Raw genomic sequence first — 26,418 nt, forward strand, 5'->3', positions numbered from 1 at the left:
TATCTTCTGTGTTGTATCGCTTTATTAAAAACCAAGGACTACACGAACCTCGGGGTAAAACAAGGAGGCTGGAATTTAGGTCACTCACTACTCACCAACACTGCAAAACATCAGCAGTACGTCCCCTTCCTCATACTCTGTTCTTAACCCCCTGAAATAAGTCTCGCAAGAAAGAACAGTCCAATCTAAGATTTGTATTTGCAATTATCTTCTGTATCTATCCTCCTGCTCCCTCCCACAGTAAAATATAAATACAAAATGTTCACAATTATTTCAATGGCAAATATTTTTTTCTTCTTTCCGACATTCTTTATGGTGTATAAGGAGGTGGCTTTTCAAAAGGTGGGAAATACGGTGGCGAGTAACGAGGCGGAGCATTGGAGGACCACATATAGCTGGGAGATGGCGACATTGACTGGGGGTCATCAGAGAGGCCAGAAGGAGTGGAGGCTGGAAACACACTGGAATGCTGCAGGGAGACAGCAAGAAAGCTGTAATGTAAACACTTCTTCATGTAAAGGACCCTGGCAAAGCAATGCTTCACTAACAAGCAGTGCAAAATTAACACTTCAAGGCTCACTTCTGCAAAACATATGTACACCTACGAATAAGTTTTCAAATAACTTGTTGCATTCAAGGTAAGCACAGCCTGTAAGTAGCACTTTTGCATAACGAGACTCCTAGAAGGCATTTAAAAACAGCAAACCAAACAAAAATTGCTTTCTCATCACTTATGTGTACCTGCTGCATTTCACAGAGGCTGGACAACATTGAACTGATGAGTCGCTCTCAAATCATGGGTTTCACACATCAGCCAGTAGCAACAATGAACAGGCTGCGGTTAATTTCTTTTTATACTACTTTTTCTCTTAATCACAACTAAAACCTGCCAGAAATTAAAATAACTTCCTCGTTCAGTAAGCAAAAAGCTTGAAAAGGTGGAGAAACAAAATCTGTACATGCCTGATGGTTGGCATGCATAGAATCTACTCCACCATGGCTCCCTAGGCAACACAACATGCTATCCTATAGGAGCAATGGAGGGTGGAGCAGAGTGGAGACAGCACAGCCAGGCTCTGTTGTACTCCCTGCAGGAGCAGGAACGTGATGGTACCATACAGCTGATAAGCCACATAGCAGCTGTCAGATGGGAAATATAAGACATGTCTGTCGCTGAGCCAGCAACCATAGCAAAATGACTTCCCTTAGGTGAACCTTGCTCCTTATAATCTCATTATAATATTAATGCACACCTCCATCCCAAAGTTACCCATCTCCAGTGCATGACTGCCCCTCACCAAGCATGTGCTTTGTATTTTTACTGGCTATATCTTTAAAGAAGAAGTGAGAGAATTTTACACCAATCAATAATAAAAGAATGAATGACTGGGTCACTCAGGCTCCACCTAAACATACAGAAATAGTACAAAAATAAGTTGAGGATGGAGGAAGAGTCAGGGAAGACTCCTGTGTAACTGCTGGGATTGGTCAATGGGCTGAACCTGTCTTCTCCCTTATAAGGATGCTTACTGGGTAAGATTTACACTCTCTGAGTGCTGAATGCTTTTATTGGAGATTAGAGCCTGTCTGAATATTGCTTTAAATATGTTTTTGCAGTCAGATATCATCACTGGCAATCCACGAACCTTAATTTGTCATGATTTTATATTAATAAAGAGTGTTATTCCATAAACTGTTAGTGTTGGTCCTTCATGGGCACCAGCAGTCGCTGGCAGTGGGTAACGTATTTGAATCATAGTGGGCAGAGGGGACCACTGAGGGGTCCTTCTTATGCTGTTGGCATGATTCCCTGAACAAGTTGGTCAAATCACCCTCCAATCCAGTGGGAATGTGCAGTGAAGGGTCCCTATAACAGGACACTGACAGACTGGTTGGGCACAGTGGTCTCGGCTTTCAGGTCAAACACTGGGATCGAGAAAACCTCCCCCTGTTGTGTGACAGAGGACCTCACAGAAAGCCATACAAACTGTCCCCATTTCAAACAACACAACAGCTCTTCCATCACACCCTGGGCTCTTGCAGGGGCACAAGCTTCCTTAGAAATTCTGGAGTGTTGGTGTGTTTTTCCTATGAATATGTGGGATGACTGAGAAGCACCAACTTGGCCAATTCTTGCTCCAGAGGTAGTGCAGCCTTTGAAAGGGATTTGAGAGGCAAACCTGAGCTTGCTCCATACACTGTAGAATGGCCAGGGAGAAGGTGCAGGGTGGCACAGACACTGCTGGGCTCAGGGTATCTGTAACACCAGTATCTAGTAATCTAGAGCAACTCGCTCTTGCTCAAGGCAAGGCAAGTCTCCACAGCCAGAAGCTTCAGCTAATGCCTTCATGCAGGTCCTCAAGTTCCCTAGAAGATAAGCAAGGCTCAGACTTGTAATTGCAGTTGAAAGAGAGAGTTGGCTATTTTAAGTATAAATTACCTCAATTTATGCCCTGCTTTTGTGCTGGCTCCTAAGCCAACACCTGTGCTCACAGCAGTGAGACACAGAGAGACTTTCATCCATCTGGCCATGCTGTAAGTGTTAGCAGAGCCGCAGCAGCACTTCTGGTTGAAAAGCAGGGCAAATCCACCCATGCTGAGCTCACTGCCGGTACTGTGGCTGCACTACAAATAAACCCTGAGTTAAACAGCACTCAATACCAGCCGAGCAGCTGAGAAGAGGACTTTGCAGCAGAGCTGGTTTGGTACGTGCTGAGGTTGGCATTTTTGTCAATGTAAAATGTTAATACACCACTAATGACTGTCCCAGGTTGTGTTAATATAAAAAATTACTCACAAATATGAGTAAATAACTCTAGAAATTCTGCTGTAAGTGTTGAGGCATTTCTAGGAGGCCCTGACAACAGTGTTGTCTAAACCTGGTACTAGCAGTAAAACCATGAAGGTCTAGATTCACGTTACCTCTAATGGCTCTGATGAGGGAGATGGTGGCTATTACAGAGCAAACCTCTAAGCTGGTGTCTAAGATCTTAAGCTTTCGTCATAAAATAAGTCTCCAGCCCTGATGGTTACAAAGAAAACATCTGATACGTTAAGTTAATGTCCTGGTTTCAGCTGGGATAGAGACAATTTTCATCCTAGTATCTGATGCACTGCTGTATTTTGGCTTTAGTCTGAGAACAGTGCTGATAACACACCGGTGTTTCAGTTGTTGCTCAGTGTTTACCCTCGCCAGGGACTGTTCAGTCTCTCATGCTCTGCCAATGAGGAGGGACACAAAAAGCCAGGAGGAAGCTGGTCAGGACACCTGACCTGAACTAACCAAAGGGGTATTCCATACCACAGCATGTCATGCCCAGTACATAAACTGGAGGGAGTCACCCAGAAAGGCCAGATCGCTGGGTTTAAACCATGACAGTTGATATCACCACTGTGGTAACATCCATCTGAAGGAAGAGTTGAGTAGGAAGTATCCTCATCTGCTTCAACAGGTGAAAGCTGATGTTTACAGGGGAGTTCATGTGCAGTCACACACTGCTAACAGCACAGCTCCATAACTCAGAAGAGGAAGGGAAGTGTTACAGCAGAGGTGATGTTTGTAGGGAACATTCTTAGACCAGCTGCAGCATGTGGAAAAAACCCGTAACAGAATAGCTTTTCAGTCTGTATGTGTCTTCAGGAGCTCAAATAGCTTGTTTCCAAAAGCTCATCTGTTTCTCTCAGACATAGCAGTTGGCCTAATGAAAACTAGCACCTGAACACCCCACTTTGCCTCTATCCTCAGAGCACTGCAGTGCCAGAGGCAATGCCTATTTTTAATGTGGCCTCTGAACAACAGGGAAGGCAGGCAGCAAGCTCTGTTGCCTTCTCTTTCCAAGGACAGCCTTCAGGAAAACACTGCCTTTGTAAGAGACAGCACTGCTATGGACCAGTGCCTAGCAGGAAAGATTTGATATTCTCTGCAGGAACAGGAAAATTAAACTGTGTGGATGACAGGAAGACAGGCCTCCGGAGTCCTCCAGACTGGCTGGATTTAACCTTGCTGTTAAACAAGAAAACAGCCTGTAACGTTCCCTACCTGGAAGTCGTATGCAGAGTAGGGAGGCAGGTGAGGAGTGCTGTGGTAGTAGGTGTTGTAAGATGTCACTTGTGGCCTTGAGTAATAGGACACCGAAGGGTGTGCGTTTTCAACTGCACAGTTCAGCGTAGGGAGGGAAGGAGTCTGTTCAAGCAAAAGGAAGAGAATCTCAGGCTACTTAACCAAGTTACAGCAAGCTGACAGCTAAATGAAAGCAGAAATGATTTAAAGGTGCACTGTTTGGCTCTAGAGCTCAACTCTGTTGAATTAGCAACCAGCAATCCTGTTCCCTCTTAGGCAGCAGGTAAGCCCCAAGGTCATTTCATTCCTCAGCCACCCATTATTTCCTCTCAGATCCCACAGACCACGCTGGCAATACCCGAGCCCACACCAGTACTGTTCAGACTGCATCTTCACAAGGAGGAAAAAGAACCCATTCATTTTGATTACTCTGAGATCAGCATATTTCAACTCCTCTTGCACTGCTGCTGCTCACAGACACTTCTATTTGCAGAGGTTTACAGGCTGCCTGGTGTGGGTCACATCTCAAAGGCCACAGTGCATAGCTGGGAATGCGTCCTCCGTTTTGTTCGGGAAGATGTTGGTGAGTGAAGGTCTGTGAAGACTGCAGGAAGGTTCAGAGTTCTGAAATCAGGCACACTTAGTGCAGGGCCCAATAGTTGTTTGTAAAATAATGTACTACAAATGCTCTTTTCTGAGGGTCTCATTTTGTATTGTTCTGAAGGAGTCACAAGAGGTTGAAATGAAAAAGCAACCCAAATTTATCTATTGAATGTTCAGTTCTCCCCATTGGTTTGTCCTCTGCAGACAACACTGTATGGAAGGTAACAGGCAGCCAGGTTAAGTGGGGGTATTTCAAAGCTCATGCTGTAAGAACAGCATGTTTTTTTCATTATCTTATGTTTGCAATCTTTCACCTGGTTCTGGTCTCCAGTTCCTCCTCTCAGATTCTGCACCAGAAACCAGATGGAGAGTTTCAGCCTAACATGGCTGTTTAAGCAGTCTGTAAAGCTCAGAAGCCTACTACTGCTATAAAACCAACAATTCATGAGCAACCACCACACATTTCCTTGTAGAAGGTCAGTGCTATGAAAAGGAAGATTGATTTTTAACGAAGAGCTTATTTTTATTCATCATCCTGGTACTGCCAACACCTCTGAGAAATTTCCTTAAGAAAATGCAATCTCCTGATTTTGTTCACCTTTTCCAATTGTCTTTGGGTGGTGACACCAGATCAGAAAAGTAAATAAGTCCCAGTTTCTCCTTAAAGTTATTTCATGACCCTCTTTCCAGCCTGATTGCACTGATGCACAGACCACCTGCACTGAAACACCACCAATTAATTTTGAAAGGCAATTTGCCTGATTTGTCATGTAACACACAGAGAAATTGGTACCATCTTACCATGTCTTTAAAGCCTCCAAGTATCGCTGCTGTGATGATCCCTAGGAACAGCCCCACTATGTTCAGGATCGTGGCTGACCAAAGCAAGTGGTAAAGATGGATGATGTCCTGGCAGCTGCTGACATCAATGTATTCATAGTAGCCTCCAGAAATCTCTACCCTGCTAAATTAGAAAAAAAAAACAACAATAATGATAAAACAATGCAATGTATCATAAAATCTTAACACTTCTGCTGGACGGTAAAACGCATTCTGCAATTTAACGATAGCCTGCATCTAACTACAGAGGGAGTAGGGATAAAGCCTGCTACATCCCATGCTTGTGGCATCTGAGCTCTCCCTGCATGACAGTGACAGAAGATGGCTTGATCTGTTGTGAAACAAACAAGTCCTTCAAGGTCTGCAAATACCCAGATGACCTTGGGTCTGAATCTGCCTCTTATTTCTATCATCTAAATCTCCACAGAGCCTTGGGAGGCTTCCCAAGGACAAACTGATCTTGGAATTAATTACCCAGGGAAATCAGTCTGTGCTCCTCACAGCCAGGAGCGGCTGGGTGGGATGGGCACAGGACAGCACAGCACCAGAAAGCACGGCCAACTCAGCTGCCCACTGCAGCTCCACAATGGCACAGGCTGGCAGACAGAGGTCTTTCTGCTCCCATTTTTAAGCTTCTCCACATGCAGAAAAGAGATGGAGAAGACTTGGCTAAAACCACTGAGGTCATTATTTTGGAAAGGGAAGAGTGGCTCCTGCAACATGTGGCCCTGCAGGTGGGATTCTTCAGTAATGACTTCTGTCACTTGGGGAACAGGGTGGCCTTCAGCATAGCTGACCAAATGTAGTGGGCTACAGCAAATTCCCCTTAAGAAAACATGTTTATCAGGGATAAACAATACTAAGGGCTTATGAATGACTTACTTATCTCTGAGCTCACATACAGGGTTAGGCTCAAACTGCATAAGGGCCTCAAATAGGGAAGAGCAGACATATTTAAGGCCAAGAAGCGGGAGATCCAGGCTCAGTTCCTAAGCAGACTCTGCAAGGGCCGCAGGAACCTGCCCCCTTTCACAAGCCACCCTCCATCCCTCATTACTCAACTTCTGTTTCTTCTTTTCCTTTTTTCCTTATCACAAAGCAGGCAACGGTAGAAGACATTGCAACAAGGAGACAGCGATTTCAAGTAGAATCAAGGAGAGCGTAACCACAGGTTGTAAAAACCTGTATGTTAGCCTGCATGACCTCTATATAACCTGAGCACATACTGTGACTGCTTTTAACAATGCAACCTGTATGTATTGTTTGCAGGAGCTCGTTCCTATAGAGATGTGTGAGAGTGTAAAGCTTTCAGCAAGTCTTGGTTTACCATGGAGAACACTCAGCACTTCAAGATAAGTACAGCATGTACTTATCAATGGGAAGGGGCTGGCCTGATGCTGCCACAGACAGGGCTCCCAGCATCAGGAGGGATGCAAGATTGTTATCATGTTTTCTATAATGTCCATATTTACTTAATATGAGCTAACCAGCCTTGAGTGTCTGTGCCTTTCTTATTGAGATCCCAAAAGGATCAGTGCAGTGCAGAACACAGGTATGGTACTGAGCAAGACTGAGGTGGTAACAACTGGTATCTTAGGAGATGATGGGTCAGAGGCAGGACCCTGAACCAGCCTGACTGGAGAAAAAAACCAACAGCATAGGAAAATAAAAAAGCAAACACACAAAAGTTACAAGTTTTTCTATTCCAATCACTTCCCTGTGTATCGCTGTCTTCAGCAAGTAAAAAGGGATCATGTTCTGTAAACTGTCAAAGGAAAATGTGAGCTTCACCCCTATGCAAAGGCTTTCACAGAAACAAAGTCCTGCAGAGACCAGGGATTATATCCTTTCCAGCATGTGGAACCACCCTCTCCAACAGCAGCTTTTGATCTTCCTCCACCATCACCAATAATTTAAATGAGGGCCAGCCCAACTAAGTACTGTGAGAAACGCTAAGCCTGAAACAGCCCTAGGCAAGAGCCAGCATTAAAAAAATCAATTTATTAATTGCTTGATGACACACATTAGACTCTCCAAATGATAGAAGCAGTGCATGCTGTAAACTAAGCTGGCTTAGGCACAGTAGCCACATTTAATGGTGGTGTGATCACTATGCAGGGGTTCTTGATTGGTAACCACCCTTCTGACTCATCTTTGCACAGTGCTGTACACCTTCCAGCCTCTCGGGACCATGCAGGATATTCACTAGGCAGAGAGGACACTGACTTATGAACAAGCGGGTGGTACCAGCCTGCAAATTCTCCTCTGTTAGCAAGGTGACAAGGCAAGGAAGCACTGTGCCCCAGTTTCTGCATCTTCCATCTTCTAAACCAAAACAAAACACAGCAAACAAGGGACACTCAGTAGAGGAAAATCTGGGGAAGGCATCAAGCATGGAAGTAATGGAAACTCCTACCCTCTTTATTTTTCCACCTGGGCTGGCCTGGAGCTCACCCATAGCTGGCATGGCTTTAGTGTATTTCATATATCCCTTTCCTTGGTTACCTGTTGCCTGGGAGCCCTTGTGGCTAGCAACCACAGCTCAGGATCCCTTCCCACAGCAGCTGTCATTAAGTGATGTTTTGTCCCTGCCCTGTCCCAGCCCTTCAGACAGTGTAAACCAGCATGACCACTGCTCGCCCTCCCCATGGCCAGCAATGGTATCGTCAGCTTACTCACTTCCCACAGTTGTACAGGTCACAGCAGAAGCAGGTGTTGGTTTTAATTTTCGGCGTGCAAGGTGCACGGCGCTGTGGGTGACAGATTGCCTGTGTGAATGCAGAAAAAACACATCAAGCATGTAAGGACATAACCACCAAACATGGTTTCCAGTGCTGTCTGGCCTGCTCTGCATGCAGAGTTTATGCTGATCTCCAGATGAGCCCCAGGAAGATTTTTCTTCCCTTATCTTGCAGCACAGCTCCTACAGAGTACACAGTTATACTGGAATAGAGACATGCTAGACTAGAACAGACCAGCATTTCCTTTCACCATGGGGAAGTCACAGATAAGCACATTCCTGCAAAGGAAGGGGGTTGTGCAACTCTTCTACAAGTAGCCAAGACCTTGCTGAACTAACACTCCTCACCACACAGCAACTCAAAGTGTTGTCAATAGCATGATACAGTCTGACAGAAAGATTCCCATACTGGTGAATGACTAATGTGGTTAACTGTCTGCCTGTGGGTAGTAACACCCAAACTCACATGGGTGGTCTTTGGGCTGAAAAGAGAATGGACCCCACCAATGCCACTGGGTAGTACTTACTTTGCATTTTAATTTGGAATACAGTGGTTATTCAAAACTACTTGGGAACTCGTGAGGAGATCTGATTGATTCCCAGTGCACAGCAAAGGCAGGAAAGGATGTTCACACACTATCAGTGTGTGGCAGGAACATCCATCCCCAATGGGATTCTCTTTGAAGAAGACACTAGACAGCAGAGGTGCAGAAGCTGTTACGTGTTGTTTGTATCCTCCAAAATTACTGCTGGATGAACTCTTAACCCACCACCCTGCTCCTGTTATGAATGTGCAGCTGAAGAACTGGAGAAACTGCTCTGTTTTCCTATCTTCCATCCCTTCACGGAGACAGCAGAGCCAACCCTGCTCTCACCTCAGGTGGAGTCGTGCTCTTGGAGTAGTACTGACATCGCCCTGCGTACAGCGGCCTCAGATCCTGCCAACGACAAAGCACCAGGCTTAGCATTGCATCAAAATCAACCTCAGCTCACTGGTGTGGGAAAAGGCTTTAGAGAGACCCTGCTCTCGCATCAGCACCGCAATACAGTGGTGTTCTGCAAAATCCACACATACAGCAGCTCCCCACCCAGCCCCTGAGCCCCAGATGTTGCTGAACCCTGGTCCTTGGAGGCATGTATTTGTTGCAGCTAGCATGGGAGGCACACGCTATTAAGCCAGGCTCATTTGGGTGAGGGCAACCCACCCCAAACTGAATGATTCATTCCTCAACCCCTTTGCAGACACATCCCAGGGCTGCCTGACGTGTTTCTGAGGGTTCTTCATGCTGAATCATAACAACTGCTCCTTAAATTGATGACAAATTTGTCTTTCTGGGCTCTTGACTTGCAGGAAAGCTCTGGAAGATTACCAATGGCTCAGCCTGCACACGTGCATTAGCGTCTCACTTTGGGGCAGTCTGGTCCCCAGGGCAAAACCTTGGGAAAACAACGCTGGATGCATATCCACACCAGGAAGACCTTCCAAGGAGCAGTCAGACATGTTCTCTGGGGATCTGATCCAAAGCTCAGGGTGGCAGGGCAGCGGCAGGCAGAACGCTATGTGCTAGTGCGGCAGGGGCACATCTCCAGACAGACAGTGACATTTCTGGACCCTTCAGGGGTGAAGTGAGGCCAAAAGCACGTTAGTTCATCAAGAGACAGAAACCAGAGCCCTTGTCATCCCAGCTGCTCAGGTCTGGCCACCTCAGGCATGCAGACAGCCCTGAGGACAGCCATGAGCAGGTGCCAGCTCATGCCATCACCCAACCCATGAGGTCAGCATCCCAGAGCCAGTCTGCAGGGCTCTGACCCACCCGGTCAGGACCAGGAGTCAAAGGAGCTTCACCATTCTATCAAAGCTAATGCCTCACATGTCCTCATGAGAGGGGTCAGAGATGGCCAGAACTTGGTGGTTGCATGCAGACAGAGACCTATCACGCAGCTGAGCAGAGCTGCCCATTGCTCTGTCAGCAAATCCTGCTGTCCAGCTGCCGTCTTTCTACCACTGGAATGCTCAGAGGCAGGAAAGGGAAGCCAGCTTTACAAGGAGAATAATGAGGAGTTCCCACTGCAGGGGTAATTCTGACCGTCTGAAATTCCCTTCCATTCCAATCACAAATAAACCCCAAATCTGCCTTTTTCATCCCATTTTGCCAAAAATTGAAACAAAAAAGTCATCAAACCACAGAGCTGCAAGACAAAAATCTGTTTGCCAGTGTTTCAGTAAAAAGTTGAAATGGAATTGTGGTTTTTAATTTCTATACCAATAACTGAAGCTTTTGCACATCCCACTGTACTAGCAATTAGTCATGACAGCAGTAGCTCGTACTTTTTCAAGTCATCAAATGGAAACTGAGAACCTACTGCAGTGCTTCCTGTTTACACTGTAACACTTTAATGAGCTTTGTATCAAATTGCTTCACTCTACTACAAGATACAGTGGTTCAATTAGCATTAAGAACTACCTCTGCTAACATTTTAAATACAACAGATGCAACTGCTCAGATATTGTCCCTTGGCAATAGCTGTAATTCACATTACTTCCCATAGTTCTGAGACTCGGTAAACACATAAAGCATACACAAAAACCCCTAAAACAAAGCTCTTAGATCTTAATGCTTGCTGTTAATTTCAAAATATTTTTTAAAAACTGATACATTTTCCTGATGTTTATGATTTAAACCAGCATTCAGCACATGATGCATATTCACAGACTCTGATGGCGCCTGATATGGGGTTATAGCCACCATCACTTGTTTTCCTTGAGCAAAAGCATTGCAGGACCTGTGTTTTCCTGGAAGTACTTACTATGTGTCTGGCAGCAAAGACACCGTCTACTATGGCACAGCAGAACGCAGCAATGACGCCAAAGCTGATGAAGACGATCGATGCAACCAGCTGAGAAAGGAAAACAAAGCAAAGTATCATCCACCTCTCCACAACCAAGCGTTTCGTGCCCTCTCCACACAGATACGTAAACCACAGTCAATAAGGCTTCAAGCAATCAATGACCCAAATGTTTGCCCAGGCTGCTGGTCTCATTGAAGGCAATGGGATGTGCATCTCCAAGGAGCGCGTCTGCTCCTGCAAGGCGGCAGCAGTAGTAGTGTTGTGCCAGACTGGTACTCTGGGGACTTGATATTGTAATGCAAGTTCTTCCACGACTCCAGCTAAACTTAGGCCGAGGATACACCTCCTTTTCTGGCTGTGCTCTCCTTAACTCTTCCCTGGAGAGAAAGGAGGGGATTTCTTCTCTCCCTGTCCTGGAGAGCTGTGGGGCGCTGCTCCTATGCACACTCCCCAGGCTGGAAGGCCATAGGAGACCACTGTATGTGACTCTCTCTGGTGGGACTGCACCTTCTGGAAACAATGCTTTAATGCAGGCATTAAGGATGAATTCATGAGACCAGAAGGCAAGTGATCAGCCTATGCCATCGGTGTTATACACCCTCACAGCAGCCTGGCTGAGCTTCTTGGTGCCCACAGGCTTGGGGAGCTGCAAGGAAAGAGATATCTGCCTTCAGCTCAAGGAGGGAATTTAGACAAGTCTGATCCAATGGGTGAAGGGAGGTGATTCTCCCCCTCTTCTCTGCTCTAGTGAGAGCCCACCTGGAGCACTGTGGCCAGCTCTGGGGCCTCCAACACAAGAGGGATGCGAAGCAAGTCCAGAGGAGGCCATGGAGATGCTGCGGAGGCTGGAGCAGCTCTGCTCTGGAGCCAGGCTAAGAGAGCTGGGCTGGTTCAGCCTGGAGAAGAGATGGCTCTGGAGGGACCTTAAAGCAGCTCCAGTACCTAAAGGACGACTGGCAGGGGGTTGGACCATGGCAGGGGGTTGGAACTGGATGAGCTTTAAGACCCATTTCAGCTCAAACCATTCTGTGATTCTATGATCCTCTTCCACTGGCCACATCCTTCCCTTTCTTAAAATTAGGGTGAAAGCATTCAGAAGATAAACCAGAAACACTCAACCTCCCACCCAGGTACGAAAAACAGTCTCCACTCCAACTACACCACTTTAAACACCACGTCTGCCAAAGTGCTAGTGCTCAGCTGGGGGACCACGCGTAAGTGCTGACGCAACCCTTCTCCTCACTCCTGAGCAGCCGCTCAGCCACTGGTAGCAGGCTCCAGACCAGCTCATCAAACACAGAGCTCCCAGTACCCACCTCCCTTGCCAAAGCACATCAGGGATACGGACAGGGCTGTGGAGGGAGGGGAAGTGTGGCAAACAGGTTCACAAAGACATAGCTTGGGGAACAGCAGTACTTCCACTTAAAGAACTGGAAGCTTAAGTGGGTTTTTCCCTGGTGGTTTTCCACTCCAGTGATCACAGCCTTCAAGTGTTGGCTGCTGGCAGGAGTTAAAAACTGCCTTTCTGCAAGTACAAAGGCAACTCTGATCATTGGGAGCTTTAGGCAATAATAAAAATCACTAACAGCACAAATACAAAAGTAACAGTTAGCTTGCCCAGCACTGACAGGTATCTCAGATCTCCTGGCATAGGGATGTTTGTTTTAAAGCTCCAGGTGCTAAGTGTGCTCAAAACGCTTGGTTCCTGCCACTGCACAAGTATCCAGCTCTCAGAAAGACAAGCCAAACCCCTTGACAAACACAAGCCAGAAGGATCCTGTATGTATTTTTAAAGTATCTCAGGATTTTTAGGTTAATCACACTGGTTTTACCTAAACCTCTCTCAGTGAAAACAGACCTTCCTCCAGCAACATCCATGTTCAGACCAGATCAGCTTGAGCAATGAGTGGAAATGCAGGAGGGCTCACTCAGGACAATGGAAACAGTCACTGTACAATTGCTTAGTTCCGTGAGCTTCAGAATGAGAGAAAATAAAATGGTTTTCTAAATGAGACAAGTATTCAAGACATGCAGGAGTAGACAGAGGATACTGTGAAGTTAACCCAATGACCATACCAACAGGTCACCATCACTAAGAACAAGCTATTACTGGACCATTAGATGCTGTGCCGCAAAATACTTGCAGATGGCAGCAGGTGACAAGTTTTCCAGGATCAAGTCCTGTGAAGGTCCCTGTTTCTGTCAGCTATGAACCCCAGCGTTTCCTCTCCACTCAGGCCCATGCCATCTCTGCAGCTGGATCACAACTTGCACTATCCACGACAGCAGTCACGCTGCTTCACTACCACAGCCAGTGAAACCACACAAGGGGAGGAAGCACAGCTTCTTGCAGTCTTGGTGGAAGAAATGGGGTTTATGGCTTAGGTTATTTAGTAGCAAGTTTAGTCTTCCTCTGTATTGTCCTTTGTTTCATGCATACATGAAAGAGGATATTCTCCCTAAATAGCATGACCCTTAGAGATGGGAAGAGAGCCAAACACTAAATATATACAAGCAGGGTATTTGTCGGTCGCCCCTGGTTGCAGATAGCAGCTGCTAATACAGTTATTTAAAATAAAAGAAGGCTAATAATGATACTTCCCCAACAGCCCTACTAGGATATAAGGATGAGGTGTTAGAAAACAGCTTGCTCACTTTATTTACACCATTTTTTCTCTCTCAGCTGGAGAAAGAAAAGCCTGAAAAACAGACACTGAGAATTTATGATAATCAAACAGCAAATAAAACCATACAAATTAATTTAAGCACACACCCCCCATGGTTTTTAACTAATCTCATTATTGCCAACAAGATTTTTGATTTGGGGTTGACAAACCTGTCACAGCAGCAAGCAGAAGTCCCTCTTAAGAGCTGTGTGACAGCAGTAATTGGTCTTTGCTCATCTAAATGCTGCTGAGGCCAGCCACGACAAGCAGCATTCGGACAAGAACAAACTGGGTTCGGATAGTGCAGGACATGAAGCAGGAGCATCCTGGGCTGAGATTCCCTTTGGGCCATGGTCCAGGGACACAAGGGCTGTGAAGCTGTCGGTTATTACTTTTCCATGGCATGTCTGACTGCCACAAAGGCATCTGAGCACTGACCCCTCACTTGAAAACTGCTGAGCGCAGCTGGGGTGTAAGTGAGAGGTGCCAGCAGCGCTGGCAGGCAGCAGGCAGAGCTACTGGGCAGCTGGCCCTCCCTGAGGCATGAAAGCTCTCCCTTACCTCGACAAGTGGGAAATGCAGACGCACGGCATGAAAGCTGATACACTGGGGTAGGAAAAATGAGAGAGGTCTATTCCTGTCGGCAGGCGGGAGAGAAGTGAGAAGTGCTGCTTCAGGTTAGCTCTAGCCCTCAGCCACGCTGGCTTGCTCGACTCCTCATGCTCCACAGCCATGTTACGGGCAGAAACACGCACAAGAACATGGCAGCATAATCCTGCCATCACTAAAGAGCCACTGCGTAACAACCAACACCAGAACTGCCTTTTAACAAACCAGGACACTGGGAAATTCACACAGATAAAATAATCCCGCACTGCCAGTGGAATTATGGAAACATGGAATGGACAAAGCTGCTCCTGGGCAAAGACAGGCTGTGCCTAAGGCAAGGGGACAGTAAGTGACAGCTACTGCATGTCCTCTGTGTGGTCAAAGCAGACACTGGAGCTGCCAACTGCAGCAGCAGTGACGCAATCCCTGCAGAGCTGGGTCATGCATGCTGCTTAGGACACAAAACAATAGAGAGAGGAAAAGAATTAACACGGGTTATTCAGGGGTCAGAATGAAAAAGTCAATCAAGCCAGAGCCCCGCTGTGTCACTCACGGGCACTCCTGCGAAGAATGCAAGACTGGCATTTCATGGCCATTGCTCAACCAGACACTGACATGCTGCTAGGACAGAAAGAACCGGACACGCTGTTCTTCTAGAGCCAGGGTGAAAACAACCAAAAATATCCACTGGGAAACCCACCTTCCCTGCGCCCTGTCTGACTGTGGGAAAGGCAGCTCTGCCCTCCTCAAAGGTCTGCCTACCCCTCTCCCTACCGCTCTGCAGGGAGCACACTGTTCGCAAGCAAAGGGCAAGGCAGCCCAGCCTCTGGGTTAGGACAAGCACAGATTTCTCCCAAATCCTTCTGCAGCTTGGCAAACGTGCTTTAGCCTTGCTCAGCAGCACACCCTGCTAACCAGATCCCCATATCCCCTCTCCATTCCTGCAAGAGCAGCAGCGCTGGGCCTGCGGGACAGGCTGCAGGGACGGACGATCCCCCCTTAGTGCTGTGCAGCCTCACATGAGGAAGGCTGGAGGGATCTTGCTACCAGAGCATGGGGCAGTCACTGTGGGGGGGATTGCAGCCCCTCTCCCTGGAGAGCTGAGCAAGAGAAGGAGGCAGACATACCAACAGGATGCTACACGAGCTGGATTGACCTCCCCATTTGCTATCTCTCATCAGCCACATGTGTCACACAGAGAACACAGGCTGTCAATCTCAGTCTTACTTGCCGCATCAGGTACCAGCCTCTTCTGATCTCTCCTCCTTTTGCTAAATTCTCCCAAAAACTCCCCCCCCCCCCCAGACCTGCTACTGACACCTCCAAATACTACAGCCCCTACCTTCAGGCAGTGGCAGGAGGATGAGAGCCTTGTGAAACAGTGTCTGCAAGACAAGTTAAGAGGCCATCAGAGACCCAGCCAAGGCCACGTCGCTCTCCTGCGCTTGCCAAAGTGGGTAATCTGGGCCAGCTCTGTCCCCACTGCAGAGAGACCCCTCAGACCCCAGCACAAACTTAGTTGTGATCATATCGTATCAGCAGTGGTGGTCTCGCCTGATTTGTGCTATCTACATGCTCGCTGCCCACTGCTTTCTTCTGAACGTTACTCCCACGGGATCACAGAATCACAGAATTGGAAAAGGTTGGAAAAGACCTTTAAGATCAAGCTTAGTTTAAGTCCAACTGTTCCCCCAGGACTGCCAAGTCCACCACTAAACCATGTCACTAAGGGCCTTGTCTACACAGTTCTTGTACATTTCCAGGAACAGCGATCCCACCACTTCCCTGGGAAGCCTGTTCCAATACCCGAAGGTACACTAGAGACCTGCCTAGACAGTGGCTGCCCAGCCCCAGCACACAAGAGCCTCCTTGCAGTGTAAGGAGGGAACCAGAGCGCTGTGGTCCACACACCTGGTCTAGCCAGCATCCTCTGTGCTTCTCAGGTCCCCAGCTGCTATTTTACAGAATGCCAAGTTTCTTGGCCTTCCTTCCAACTTGAAGGTGTTTGAAGAGGTGTTTGGAAATAAGGATCAACAATGCCTGTGTTAATCAGCAACACCAGAGAAGTTGGTTGCTTTTCAATTACACCAATCTTCGTGCTTTCAACACGCTGATATCTTGAGTGACTTATTCTCTAGACATATACAGAGCAGAGAGCTCTGTACACTCCTGTCCTCAGGATGGACTTTCTGCTGGGCCCCCTAAGGGATTTTACCTCTGGCCTTTGGGCTGAGTTATACTACCTGCTTGATCTTCTTCTCTAGCCTTTTGTTAGGAAGAAGCCAAAAGCAATTTTTGTAGAGTCTCTAAGAATTTACTGAATTTACTTTAAAAGATGACAAATAAATGTATTATGCTCATGTTATTCACCATATTATGTATCCCATACTGTGCCAGCTCAGCAGAAACAAAGCACCGGGCATGAGTCTGTGATGCACTGTGCTAGAAACTCCAAACATTCAATTTCAAGCCCTTTAAAACAAAATCCCACTGAGTTCAATGAGACTGTGTAAAGTCACTTCGTGCTTCCTTCAGCTTTTCTCTTTATTTTCATTTAAAAATATCAGGGTTAACAGCCTTGGTCTCCTGGCCTGCTAGAAACCATCTCTAGCTCTCAACAGATAAGCAACACTACCTGGAAGAGTACAGGAAAACCAGTAAAACTCTTTACATGCAAAATTTGAGCTATTTGTTAAAAAAGAAGATTTTATAATGAACTTACCATTTGCCTTTTGTTTTCTATCAAGTTTGATCCAATTATTCCAAGAAACGACCCAAAACCAAGCTGAAAAACAACATATTGTTAGCATTTAGATCAGGAGAATAGACAACATATTTTACATACAGACAGAACACAACTAAATCCAGAAGCAGCAAAAGAACATACTGGGGATGTGTGAGCACTCATTCTTCAGCAAGGAATCAGTGAAGTCTCTCACTAGCAGGAACTATCAAGTGTATCCCTTATATGACACTAAAAGCACGTGCAGAAACCAAAAGGATGAGCTCTGAATTCTATCCCCTTCCCAGTGATGCTGAGAAATGGCTGATGGATGAGGATATGCTTTGCTGTCTTGGAACAGCCCTATGAATGCTCAGGAGCCTCCAGATACAAACCTAGCAGGACCACATCACTAGCAATTGAAGGACCAGGCTTTTTTAACCTCACCAAGGGTGTGAGCAATCAACTAAGTTTTCAACTCAGAGAGTTTCTAGATAGGAAGCATGGAATACAGGAGGATTATACTTGGGACGATTTAGCAGTTTTCTGCCTTCTTCTACTCTTCCCTCATTTCCAGGGGTGGGGATGCATCAACCAGGGTCTTCTACCAGAAAAGCTCCTGCCAGCCCAGCCAACAGAATAAGTTACTCCAGCAAAAGCATCTTTTCCTGCTGCCGTAACTGAAAACACTCCTCTTATTTCAGCTCACTGAAGTCAGACAGGAGTGCAATTTCCCCCCTCCTTTCTCCATAGTCTTAACCTATTTAGCTACACTAAACAGAAGTTTCTAGGACAGAGCAGACCTCAGCCAGGCCAGAAACAGGGATGTCAATCAGGAATCATGGACTATGGGGGGCGATGCAGAAGTACTTCTGCGTCACACTGAGAAAGGTCTGATCGGTGTCAAGCATATCCTACTCCGCTTCTAAGAGATGGCAAAATGAAAAATGCCAGAAAAGTCCTATAGTTGGAGTGGTTGTATGAAGGAGATAAAAATCTAGTCAATAAGCTAGGGAGGCAGTGAAGAGCTGGGTGAGAACGCCAAATAACTGGCTAACTCCTCAGGAAGCAGAATAAGGCGTGAGACAAGCTGCAGTGATTCAAGAATGAGTCAACTAACCTGGAATCCGTATTTTAAGATCCAAGAATAGAAACCAACGGTTTAATAAATCCAATACTAACAAGCCAAGGCACGTGCAGAGATTAGCAGACACAAAAGCGATGAAAATTTGGGCTTAAATCTTCACCCGCTCTGCTTAAGCCCAGAAACATTTGGTGCAGTGCTGTGGGCTGCTAGGGCTGCTGGCTCAAATGGCAGGGCTTAAAGCTTCCTGGCTGCCTGCCTTCCACTCTGAGCTCTTGGAGACTGCTGTCCCCACATCAGAGACAAACTACCATGGCAGAAAGCACAGCAACAAAGGCAGGTGCTGCTTAACACTGGGGCAGCAGGTAGGCAGGGTAGAGCCAGGGGCCCTGCTGAACCTCCCCAAACTGATCTGCTAGTGCTTCTTGGCTTTTTACTTTGCTCAAGAAGAAAAACGTTCTGTGCCCTTTGAGCTTGATCTGACACATTTAATAGTGTTAATTTCACCCCAAAGTTGAAATACTAAAGATAATCCAAAAAGAAAAAAATAGAGCAAGTCTGTACATACAACAGGTGAGGACCAAATAAATCAGTGGATTTCTCATTAATTAATGGGAATTTTCATTGCATTAATATGAAAACCACTAATTCTTCTATGGATGGCACAAAGAAATCTCAGTAATCTGCACACATTGCATCACTTATTGATGGTGATATGATTCCCTGGGATGTTTGTCTGAAAGGACAGGACACAAAATGAATGTGCTTTTCCAGAGTAAAGCCCCAAGCCAGCATGCTTGACAAGGAGCTGTTACAGAGTTTTACCAGTCAAAGCCTAAGAAAGGTCAATCACTTGCACAGATGCTGGAAGCTGGTATAACCCGGAGACAACACATGTATGTCAGCTTCCACAAGGGTGCTTGCCCTCTGCACCTGGTTGTTACTTTTGTCTGCTGAGCATCACTGTTACTCTGGGCTTCCCAGGCCCAGGTCAGATATCCAGCCATGGGCAAGGGTATTTCATACAGAGACACAGCCAAGGTGTTCGTAGATGTAGTTGTGAAGGTGTTGGTGACCATGGAGGAGGGTGAAGGCAGCCTGGCTACAGAACAGGTTACTGCAGCCTCTGGTTGTGTCAATGAGGAATTGCACTGTCTGGGGAAAAAAAAAAATCCAACAAACCCCCACAAAACCACAACCAAACAAAATGCCACTGAGGCAGGGAATTCTTCAGTGCCTTGTTCTGTCCCTCCTTGGGAGCAGAGGCCTGGGAAGCTAAACCCCTCATCAGACAGCCACTTCTTTGCATGTCTCCTTGCACAAGAGGCGTTTGCACAAGTGAAAGGAGGAAAGACTGGTGTGTTAGGCATAGCACTGATGAGACATCCAATGTCCCATGAGATGATCCCATCCATGGATCTGGTCCACGCAGTGAGAAGTCACCCAGCGCATGAAGAGACTTCTGCTCTATTCCTTACCGATGCAAGGTACTCAGGGTAGAGAAATCCCGGATGGAGATGCACACAGGCCTCACATTTGTGTCAAGTTCTGGATGACAAGACCTGCAATGAGCTGCTTCTTCAGGGCTGTGGAAGGCCTCTGCTCGAGGACAACTCACCAAGTACTCCTGCACCACAGCAAGCCCTTTCTCCACAGTAAAGGGAGAAATCCCAGCTTGTTACGAAACACCAGCTATTTTAAGCACCTGCTGAAGCATCCAGCAGCACACTGAAACGTTCTCCTGTGCAGGGAGACAAGTGAGGTCGTCACGCATTTCTATACAGAAGATTAATGAGGGGGAATTTGGTGACAAACAAACTGTCAAGGGTGCCTCTGAATAAAGTAACTCAACACCCTTCCCAAGTCTAGGAATCCATTAATTCCTTGAGTAGACTGAGTCTTACAAAAGCATAAGGGTTGCTGATGCTCCTGGAGCATAAATAGCACAGGAGATGTCAAGGAGATGGGAACAACAGGCTCTACCCATCTGCGTCAGTCTGCAGGGCCTGCTCTGAAGCACGAGGTTCAATTCAGGCTGACAGAGCGTAGGCTAAGTGTGGAGAGTTTGAAGCCATCCTGTCACCTTTCTTAACACCTCCCTTCTATACTTCTCTTTAAAAAAGATCAGGACTAAATGCAGGAGTTATTGAGACAAGACAGAAACCACCAAGGAGACCCAACACAGTCTGTAACAACATTCCACATTAATGGCTGTAAAGGGACTTTCTTCAGTCATAGAAGAGCTTATCCACAGAGAAGTATAAACCTCCCCGAGATCAGCAATGTATGGCAAATAAATCAAACTGTAACAAGGCAAGAACAAGTATCTACCTAGTCATCTGGACTGGCTTTAAGTCTCCAAACCTGAATGCATAGCACTGCTCAGCTGTTACACCAGGAGCCTCTGGCTGGGGGGGTGCAGGTACACTCCACCTACCAAGACACCTAATTCTGCAGCTCAGTCTCCTTGTGCTTCTTTTTGAGCATGTCTCAGATGGGAACAGACCAGGACTTGCTTTCCAGCTTGTGTTAGACCTCTCCTCATGCAGGGAGAGGCACGATGTACTTGCCCCTTATGCTTCTGCAGGAGGTTACATATCTGCTGTCGAGAAAGCTGGGCACCAGTGGTCTTCTCTAAATTAAGCTATTTGAAGCTACAGGACTGTCCTTTACCATTGGCAAAAGAGAAGAAATTGATGTGCTACCTGCTTTGATGTGCATGCTTGCCTGGCAAGCTGCCACAGCTACACTAACGTGCTTCTCACTCAGGGACTCCAGATTAAACACTTCTGCAAGTGAACTTTATGACCACGAGTCCACGTGAACAGTATTTCAAGACCTGGTATCTCAGCTGTTCTTGGCACCTATGGTCCTTCTTTGCCTTACTTCTACCTGGGGTTAATGCGATGTGTAAAAACAAAGAAGTTCTAAGGTTGCTTTGACTGGCATAAGACCTATTGATCTGTCTCACAGCTCAAAAGCATGTTATTATCTAAACTCAGAGAAGGCTGCCACTTGGCTGGGATTTTTGCATGGGAATGAGCAGTAGGTGCAAAATAATAAAACAAATAAATCAAATGGCAATGAAGTAGCTGAGCACAATATTCAGGACAAGATCACCCTTTAAAACACTTGCAGCATTACAAGGGACTTTGTAGGCAATAAGTTTTCTAGACCTACCTAGGAGTTCTATACTTACAATAACCCCTGGGTAATAACCTCCAACAGTCACATTTTGGGTTCTTGTTGTAGCAGCTAGGCCCACCGTTAGAATTAATACTGACACAATGAGGAGAGTCACAGTTACGTAGAGGGAATTTCTTTTTCTTCTATTGAACGACCCTAAAAACACACACACAACAGAATTTGCTGATTCCATCTGGGGACAGTCACGGTACCGTCATTTTGTCCTCCCACCGCCAACCACATTGTGGTGAATTTTCTTTCTTGAGAATATTTTTGGGTTTGGCTGTCACTTTTCACCTTCACTAACACACTTTATCAAGCGTTACTAGGGCATCTGAATTCACATTTACTTATCATTGCTCTGACGTTGATGAGGAGAGCTTTAAGAACTGTAACTCTGCAAAGCTCATTTGGATACATAAGGGCCCCCCAGCCCCTCTGGCCTGAGGCAATTGAGCTGATGAGAAATATTACCATGAGGCACTTCTGTATTTTCTGATCTGTCTACTTACATCAAAGTTAATAGCCGCACTGTACACCACTTGAATTAAGGGGGAAATCTTGGCTGTAATTATATTGCATCCACAATTTCCCATGTAAATGAGCCATCACCAGTAACAGGCACTTCTCCCTCTCCTGTAGTATCATCCTCTACTTTCAGCAAGGACCCAGGTATTTTTAGATGCTTGAATAATGGATTTGTGGATTAGTAAAACTCATCTACAGCTGCCTGATTATGATTTTTTTTTCTTTTATATATTTATAGATCTCCCAAATGAGCATAAGTATAAAATAGTGATTCCATCAGCTAAGAGGCAAGCTGGCTGCGCCGTTACACTCAGCAACATCTTTAGGCATGTTTGTTCAGCGTGTGCTCTGCCATCTTTACATCACTTTGCAGAACAATCCTTTTGATTATATTTCATACATTATGTAGATATAACCCGGCATCTGCAGGAGTGGCTGGCAGGGTAACAGATCACAGGTCCCCTGCCACGCTCCCTGTGGGCTGCTGGACCACCCTGCATCCCATCCCTGCAGCCTGGGGATCTCCAATGCACGCCAGGAACAGACAAAGGTATTTCCCACCCATGAGGCTCCCAAGTGATGTGCATGCTACCAGGCCTTCTCAGAGTGTTTCAGAGAAGGGCAGGGATGTTGCCCAAGAGCAAGGAGCTGCTTCCACCATCACTGAGTGTGTTCTCTAAAACAAACCATGTTGGAAACCCCCATCTGAGGTGTCCAGCCAAGCCTTTATGTGGTGAGGTAAGACAGCTGCATAAAGGCTGGGAGGAAAGACTCAGCCAAGCTGAGCACAACCCCCTTGAGAAAATTCTCCAGGGAAAGGAGCACACCAGGCCTTGCTGGGCAGTTTTCTGTCTTGAAGATGTGCCCACAGGCCCTTCTTTAGGGTCTGTGCACATCTAGGGCACAGCTAGAGAGATACCTTAACAGCTATACAGATGCAGCCATAAGGACACACACACCGGTACAAGTTATCTCCCTTCCTCTTCAGGGACAGCTCTCCCCAGGGAAAAGCACAGCAGCTCCTGGCTCCTCCACACCCAGTCCAGCCATGCTGCTAGCAGAGGACCTCTCCCTTCTCCATCCCATGCTCTGAGCTGGCACAGCTGCCATGGGCACAGGGCTGGATCATTTCACCCACACCCAGCTGAGCTTGAAATCACAGACAAGTTCTAAATTTGGGATTTAAAAGGCCAAATCGCAGAGATTAATAGCCAGAGAGTTTTATAAAGAAAAGCAACATCCTTTTTGACAGACCAGTGTCTCTGGATGGAAAGCTCTCCACCCACAAACCTTCTGGTGTGACTGTGCCACTGGGACATCGCTGGGTCTAACAGCAAGGAGCCTGGCAACTGTGCTAGTCCTTAGCAGGAGTGAATAGCTAGACTGACTGGAGTGAAATAGAATGAATTTGCTAATCTCTAACAAAATGAAATTAACTAACTTCTAGAGAACCCTAAGATCCAGACAGGATCTTTAATTAGTGATCCTTACCTTTTCATGCCATTTTTTAGAGGATGGAGGTACAGGTACCCAACTGTTTGCCGCAGGTTGCATTGGGGTTAATAGGTTAATTTTTTTATTCTCCTAAATATGCTAAATAATTAATAATATAAACTCTGGCCTTCTAAAGCCTTCAAAATTCACCAATATATCCGGCCATTCTGTATGTATTGCCTCCCAAATACTACAGTTTGTGCCACACTCCAGTTCCAATGTAATAATTTAAATGCAAGCGCCACTTAAACATCTTAAAATTCCAAAGTACCTGGGACAAAGGTTTAGCTGAACAAAACTTTAGAAACTGGAGAAAAAAACCTGCTACTTTTTACATAGAAGTAGTTCTGAAAAGAGAGAAAGAACAAAACTGTCTTGCTTACATAGTAGAGTATCCAGCTCCCGGTTACGGCTACAGTTGGGCTGGCAAATGAGCAGAAGATAAATGAATCCAGCCATATGTTCCTTACACAGCTTAAACTCTTCACGGTTAGGCTGTGTGGGTGTGCAGATGTTTGTGTGCTATGCAAAACCATCCTGCAGAGCAGGGCTTAGAGAGCATTGTGGGTACACAGGTGCGGAGTTTACACATACAAACCTGCATTTTCATCACGGATGCTTCATAAAGTTACAATGAAAAAACCTTGAAAATGTGTAAATTTCTTTTTCTCAAAACCTAGAGTATTTTGTAACTGAATTCTGCAGGAAGAGAGTTGAAGCAGCTTGAAATGCTGCTTACGGACTCTGAGCTTGTTTCAGAACCACCATGTTTTCCGCTCTTATATGTCAACATTGTTTCCCAGCTCACAACTGGCACACACCAACATGCAGTACAGAAGTGAAACAAAAGGTTTTCACCCGGAAAACTTCCAAAAGCTTTTCAGTATTCCTTAAAAAAAGCTTTTATTCCAAGTCCTGACAAAACCAACCATGATCCTTTACCACAATACTGGAGAGAGATGGGAAACAGAAGATAATGCGATTACCTCCACTTCAGCTCTGTACTGAGACACTAATTCCATTTTTTCCTTCTCTGAAAACCCATTTTGTTAGGTGTATATTGATAAAATTGTTTTGTACTTCTGTAGGGATGCCTGCAGCTGCTTCAACATAGATGGACTCATACTCAGCATATCCAGTGAGAGCTGCTGATGGGCTGCCCTAGCAAAATCCTCTCTCAACATTAATTTCTGCTGAAAGTATTTCCCATTAAATAATTTTCCTCTTTGCTACTTGGTACAGATTTACACACAGAAGTGGAGCTATGACAGCTCTGCTATCTCTGCTTTTTAAGAGATAGTAGCAGCTTTTTCTCTGTGATTTATCCAAGTTAGATATTCAAAACTTGCTATGCTTACCTCAGCATACATACAGTTGATTTGAAACACTGTGCTTAACTCTGTGAGGAAGGTGCAAGGACACTAATGCTATTTGCAGCCTGGCTATTTCTCTTTGCTAAAATGGCACTCCGAATGTGGAAAGGCTTCAGAAAGATCATTTTTATTTTAAGCCTCAGAAATACCCTCTCATTACAGTTGCCATATATAAACTCAATCTAGAAACGACATTGTAGCAGTTTTTTCCAGATTACCTCAAAAGTTTGCAATATAGATCCTTGTACTGCCCCCGATTTACTTGCTTTTTTTGTCTCCTAATTAACAGAAGAAAATAGACAAGATGGCACAGAAACATCTTCTCCATCTTGTTCTTGGGGGGGGAAGCCAGGAGCAAAGAATAAGTGCGAAATAGCACCAGGAAGCCAGCTTTAACTTTTACCCTGGGAGAACCGGGGGCAACCGGCACGGAGCTGTTCTCCTTCCAAACCCTTCTCCTCCTCCTGTTCCACTTCTCTGCTACAACAGTGTACGAGATGCGACCCTCCGGTCCCATGCAGGGCCCTGCCCGCAGACCACGGCGGGGGCTGCGGGTGTCTGAGTGTTTCATCTCCCGCTTGGGCGGGTGGAAGGTGGCGAAACCGCAATTAGCAGCGGGCGCGGAGCGGTGCGAGGGGCTCTCTGACCTAATTAGCGCCGTGCAGGAGCGCTGCGAGCAGCCGCTCCAAAGGATGCTGCGGGGAGCCCGGGCAGCCAGCGCCCCTCGGGGGTCTAGCTCTGCCGCAGCCCCGTACCCGGCCGGTGCGGCCTCGAAGGGGGAGATACGGACCGTGTCCCTGCGGCTGAAATAGCGCCCGAACAGCGGCGGGGTCGGGCGGGGAGGGAACCGGGGCAGGCAGCGCCCGGCAGCGGCGAGGTCGGGCGCGTCGGGTCCCGGTCTGTCTGATGCGACGGCGGCGACCGCGGGGACCCACCGCCCAAAATGGCCGCAGCGCCCCCGGCCCCCGCGCACCGCCCCGCAGCGCGGAGCATCCTCCCGGCCCGGCGGGACCTCCCGCCGCCGCCTCCCGCGGCACTTACCCACAGAGTCGGGCAGGGCAACGCCGCCCGGGCGCTGCTGAGTCAGGGACTGCCGCATGCTGCCGCCACCGCTGCTCCCCGCCGCAGCCCAACGGGCCACGGCGGCGGACAGAGCCCCGGCACCGGCTCCGCCGCGCCTGCGCGCTGGGGTGGGAGCGGAGAGAGCTGCGGGGCCGAACCGCCCCGCCCCGCCCCGTACCCTACCCTACCGTACCGTACCGCACTGTGTGTACGGTACCGCGCTGTATGTACCGTACGTACCGCCCGGCGGCGGGTTCGTGTATAACCGGGAAGGACCCTGGCTCCGTGCCCTTCCTCCCAAAGCACTGCGCGCCCGTCCCGTTCCTCTGGAAAGCAGCGGAGAGATGCGCCCCAGAGGGTGTTTTCTGGGAGAGGGGTAGAGGTCCTGCCCCATCCCAGGAGGTTCCCGACCACGGACCCTTTCCGCAGCCCGGCCGGGGCCCTCACCGCCCTCTCCCCATCTTTCTTGTTTGCACCCCAGCAGCTCCCAGGCCCTCTCCAGCCCCGCCGCTTCAGGCCGCTGTCCTTCCCCAAACACCTCCCTGGCACCTCTCTGTCCCCCATCCTTCCCGGGTCCCTCCTCATCCCTACGGTGCTGGTG

General features: G+C 47.1%; 1 protein-coding gene across 2 annotated transcripts; it reads right to left on the bottom strand.

Annotated features, from left to right (window-relative positions):
• On the bottom strand, window positions 1–25,959 carry TMEM255A (transmembrane protein 255A). 2 transcript variants are annotated; one of them, XM_061446070.1, is made up of 9 exons: window positions 25,797–25,959; window positions 21,374–21,516; window positions 17,091–17,153; window positions 11,052–11,141; window positions 9,119–9,181; window positions 8,183–8,271; window positions 5,465–5,624; window positions 4,040–4,183; window positions 1–469 (listed from the first exon to the last, which is right to left on the bottom strand). In XM_061446070.1, exons 1-9 carry the CDS (start codon window positions 25,852–25,854, stop codon window positions 311–313), a joined length of 969 nt encoding a protein of 322 aa, XP_061302054.1. In that variant the 5' UTR covers window positions 25,855–25,959; the 3' UTR covers window positions 1–310. The 2 variants fall into 2 exon arrangements, with proteins under 2 accessions (XP_061302054.1, XP_061302053.1); XM_061446069.1 differs by having other exon boundaries at window positions 5,465–5,627.
• Window positions 25,960–26,418: the final 459 nt, after the last annotated feature.

This window comes from Pezoporus flaviventris, unplaced genomic scaffold, assembly GCF_033815535.1.
Source record: "Pezoporus flaviventris isolate CSIRO_AGI_PZ_B2104156 unplaced genomic scaffold, CSIRO_AGI_Pfla_v1 ptg000005l, whole genome shotgun sequence".
NCBI classification, from domain to species: Eukaryota; Metazoa; Chordata; class Aves; order Psittaciformes; family Psittacidae; genus Pezoporus; species Pezoporus flaviventris.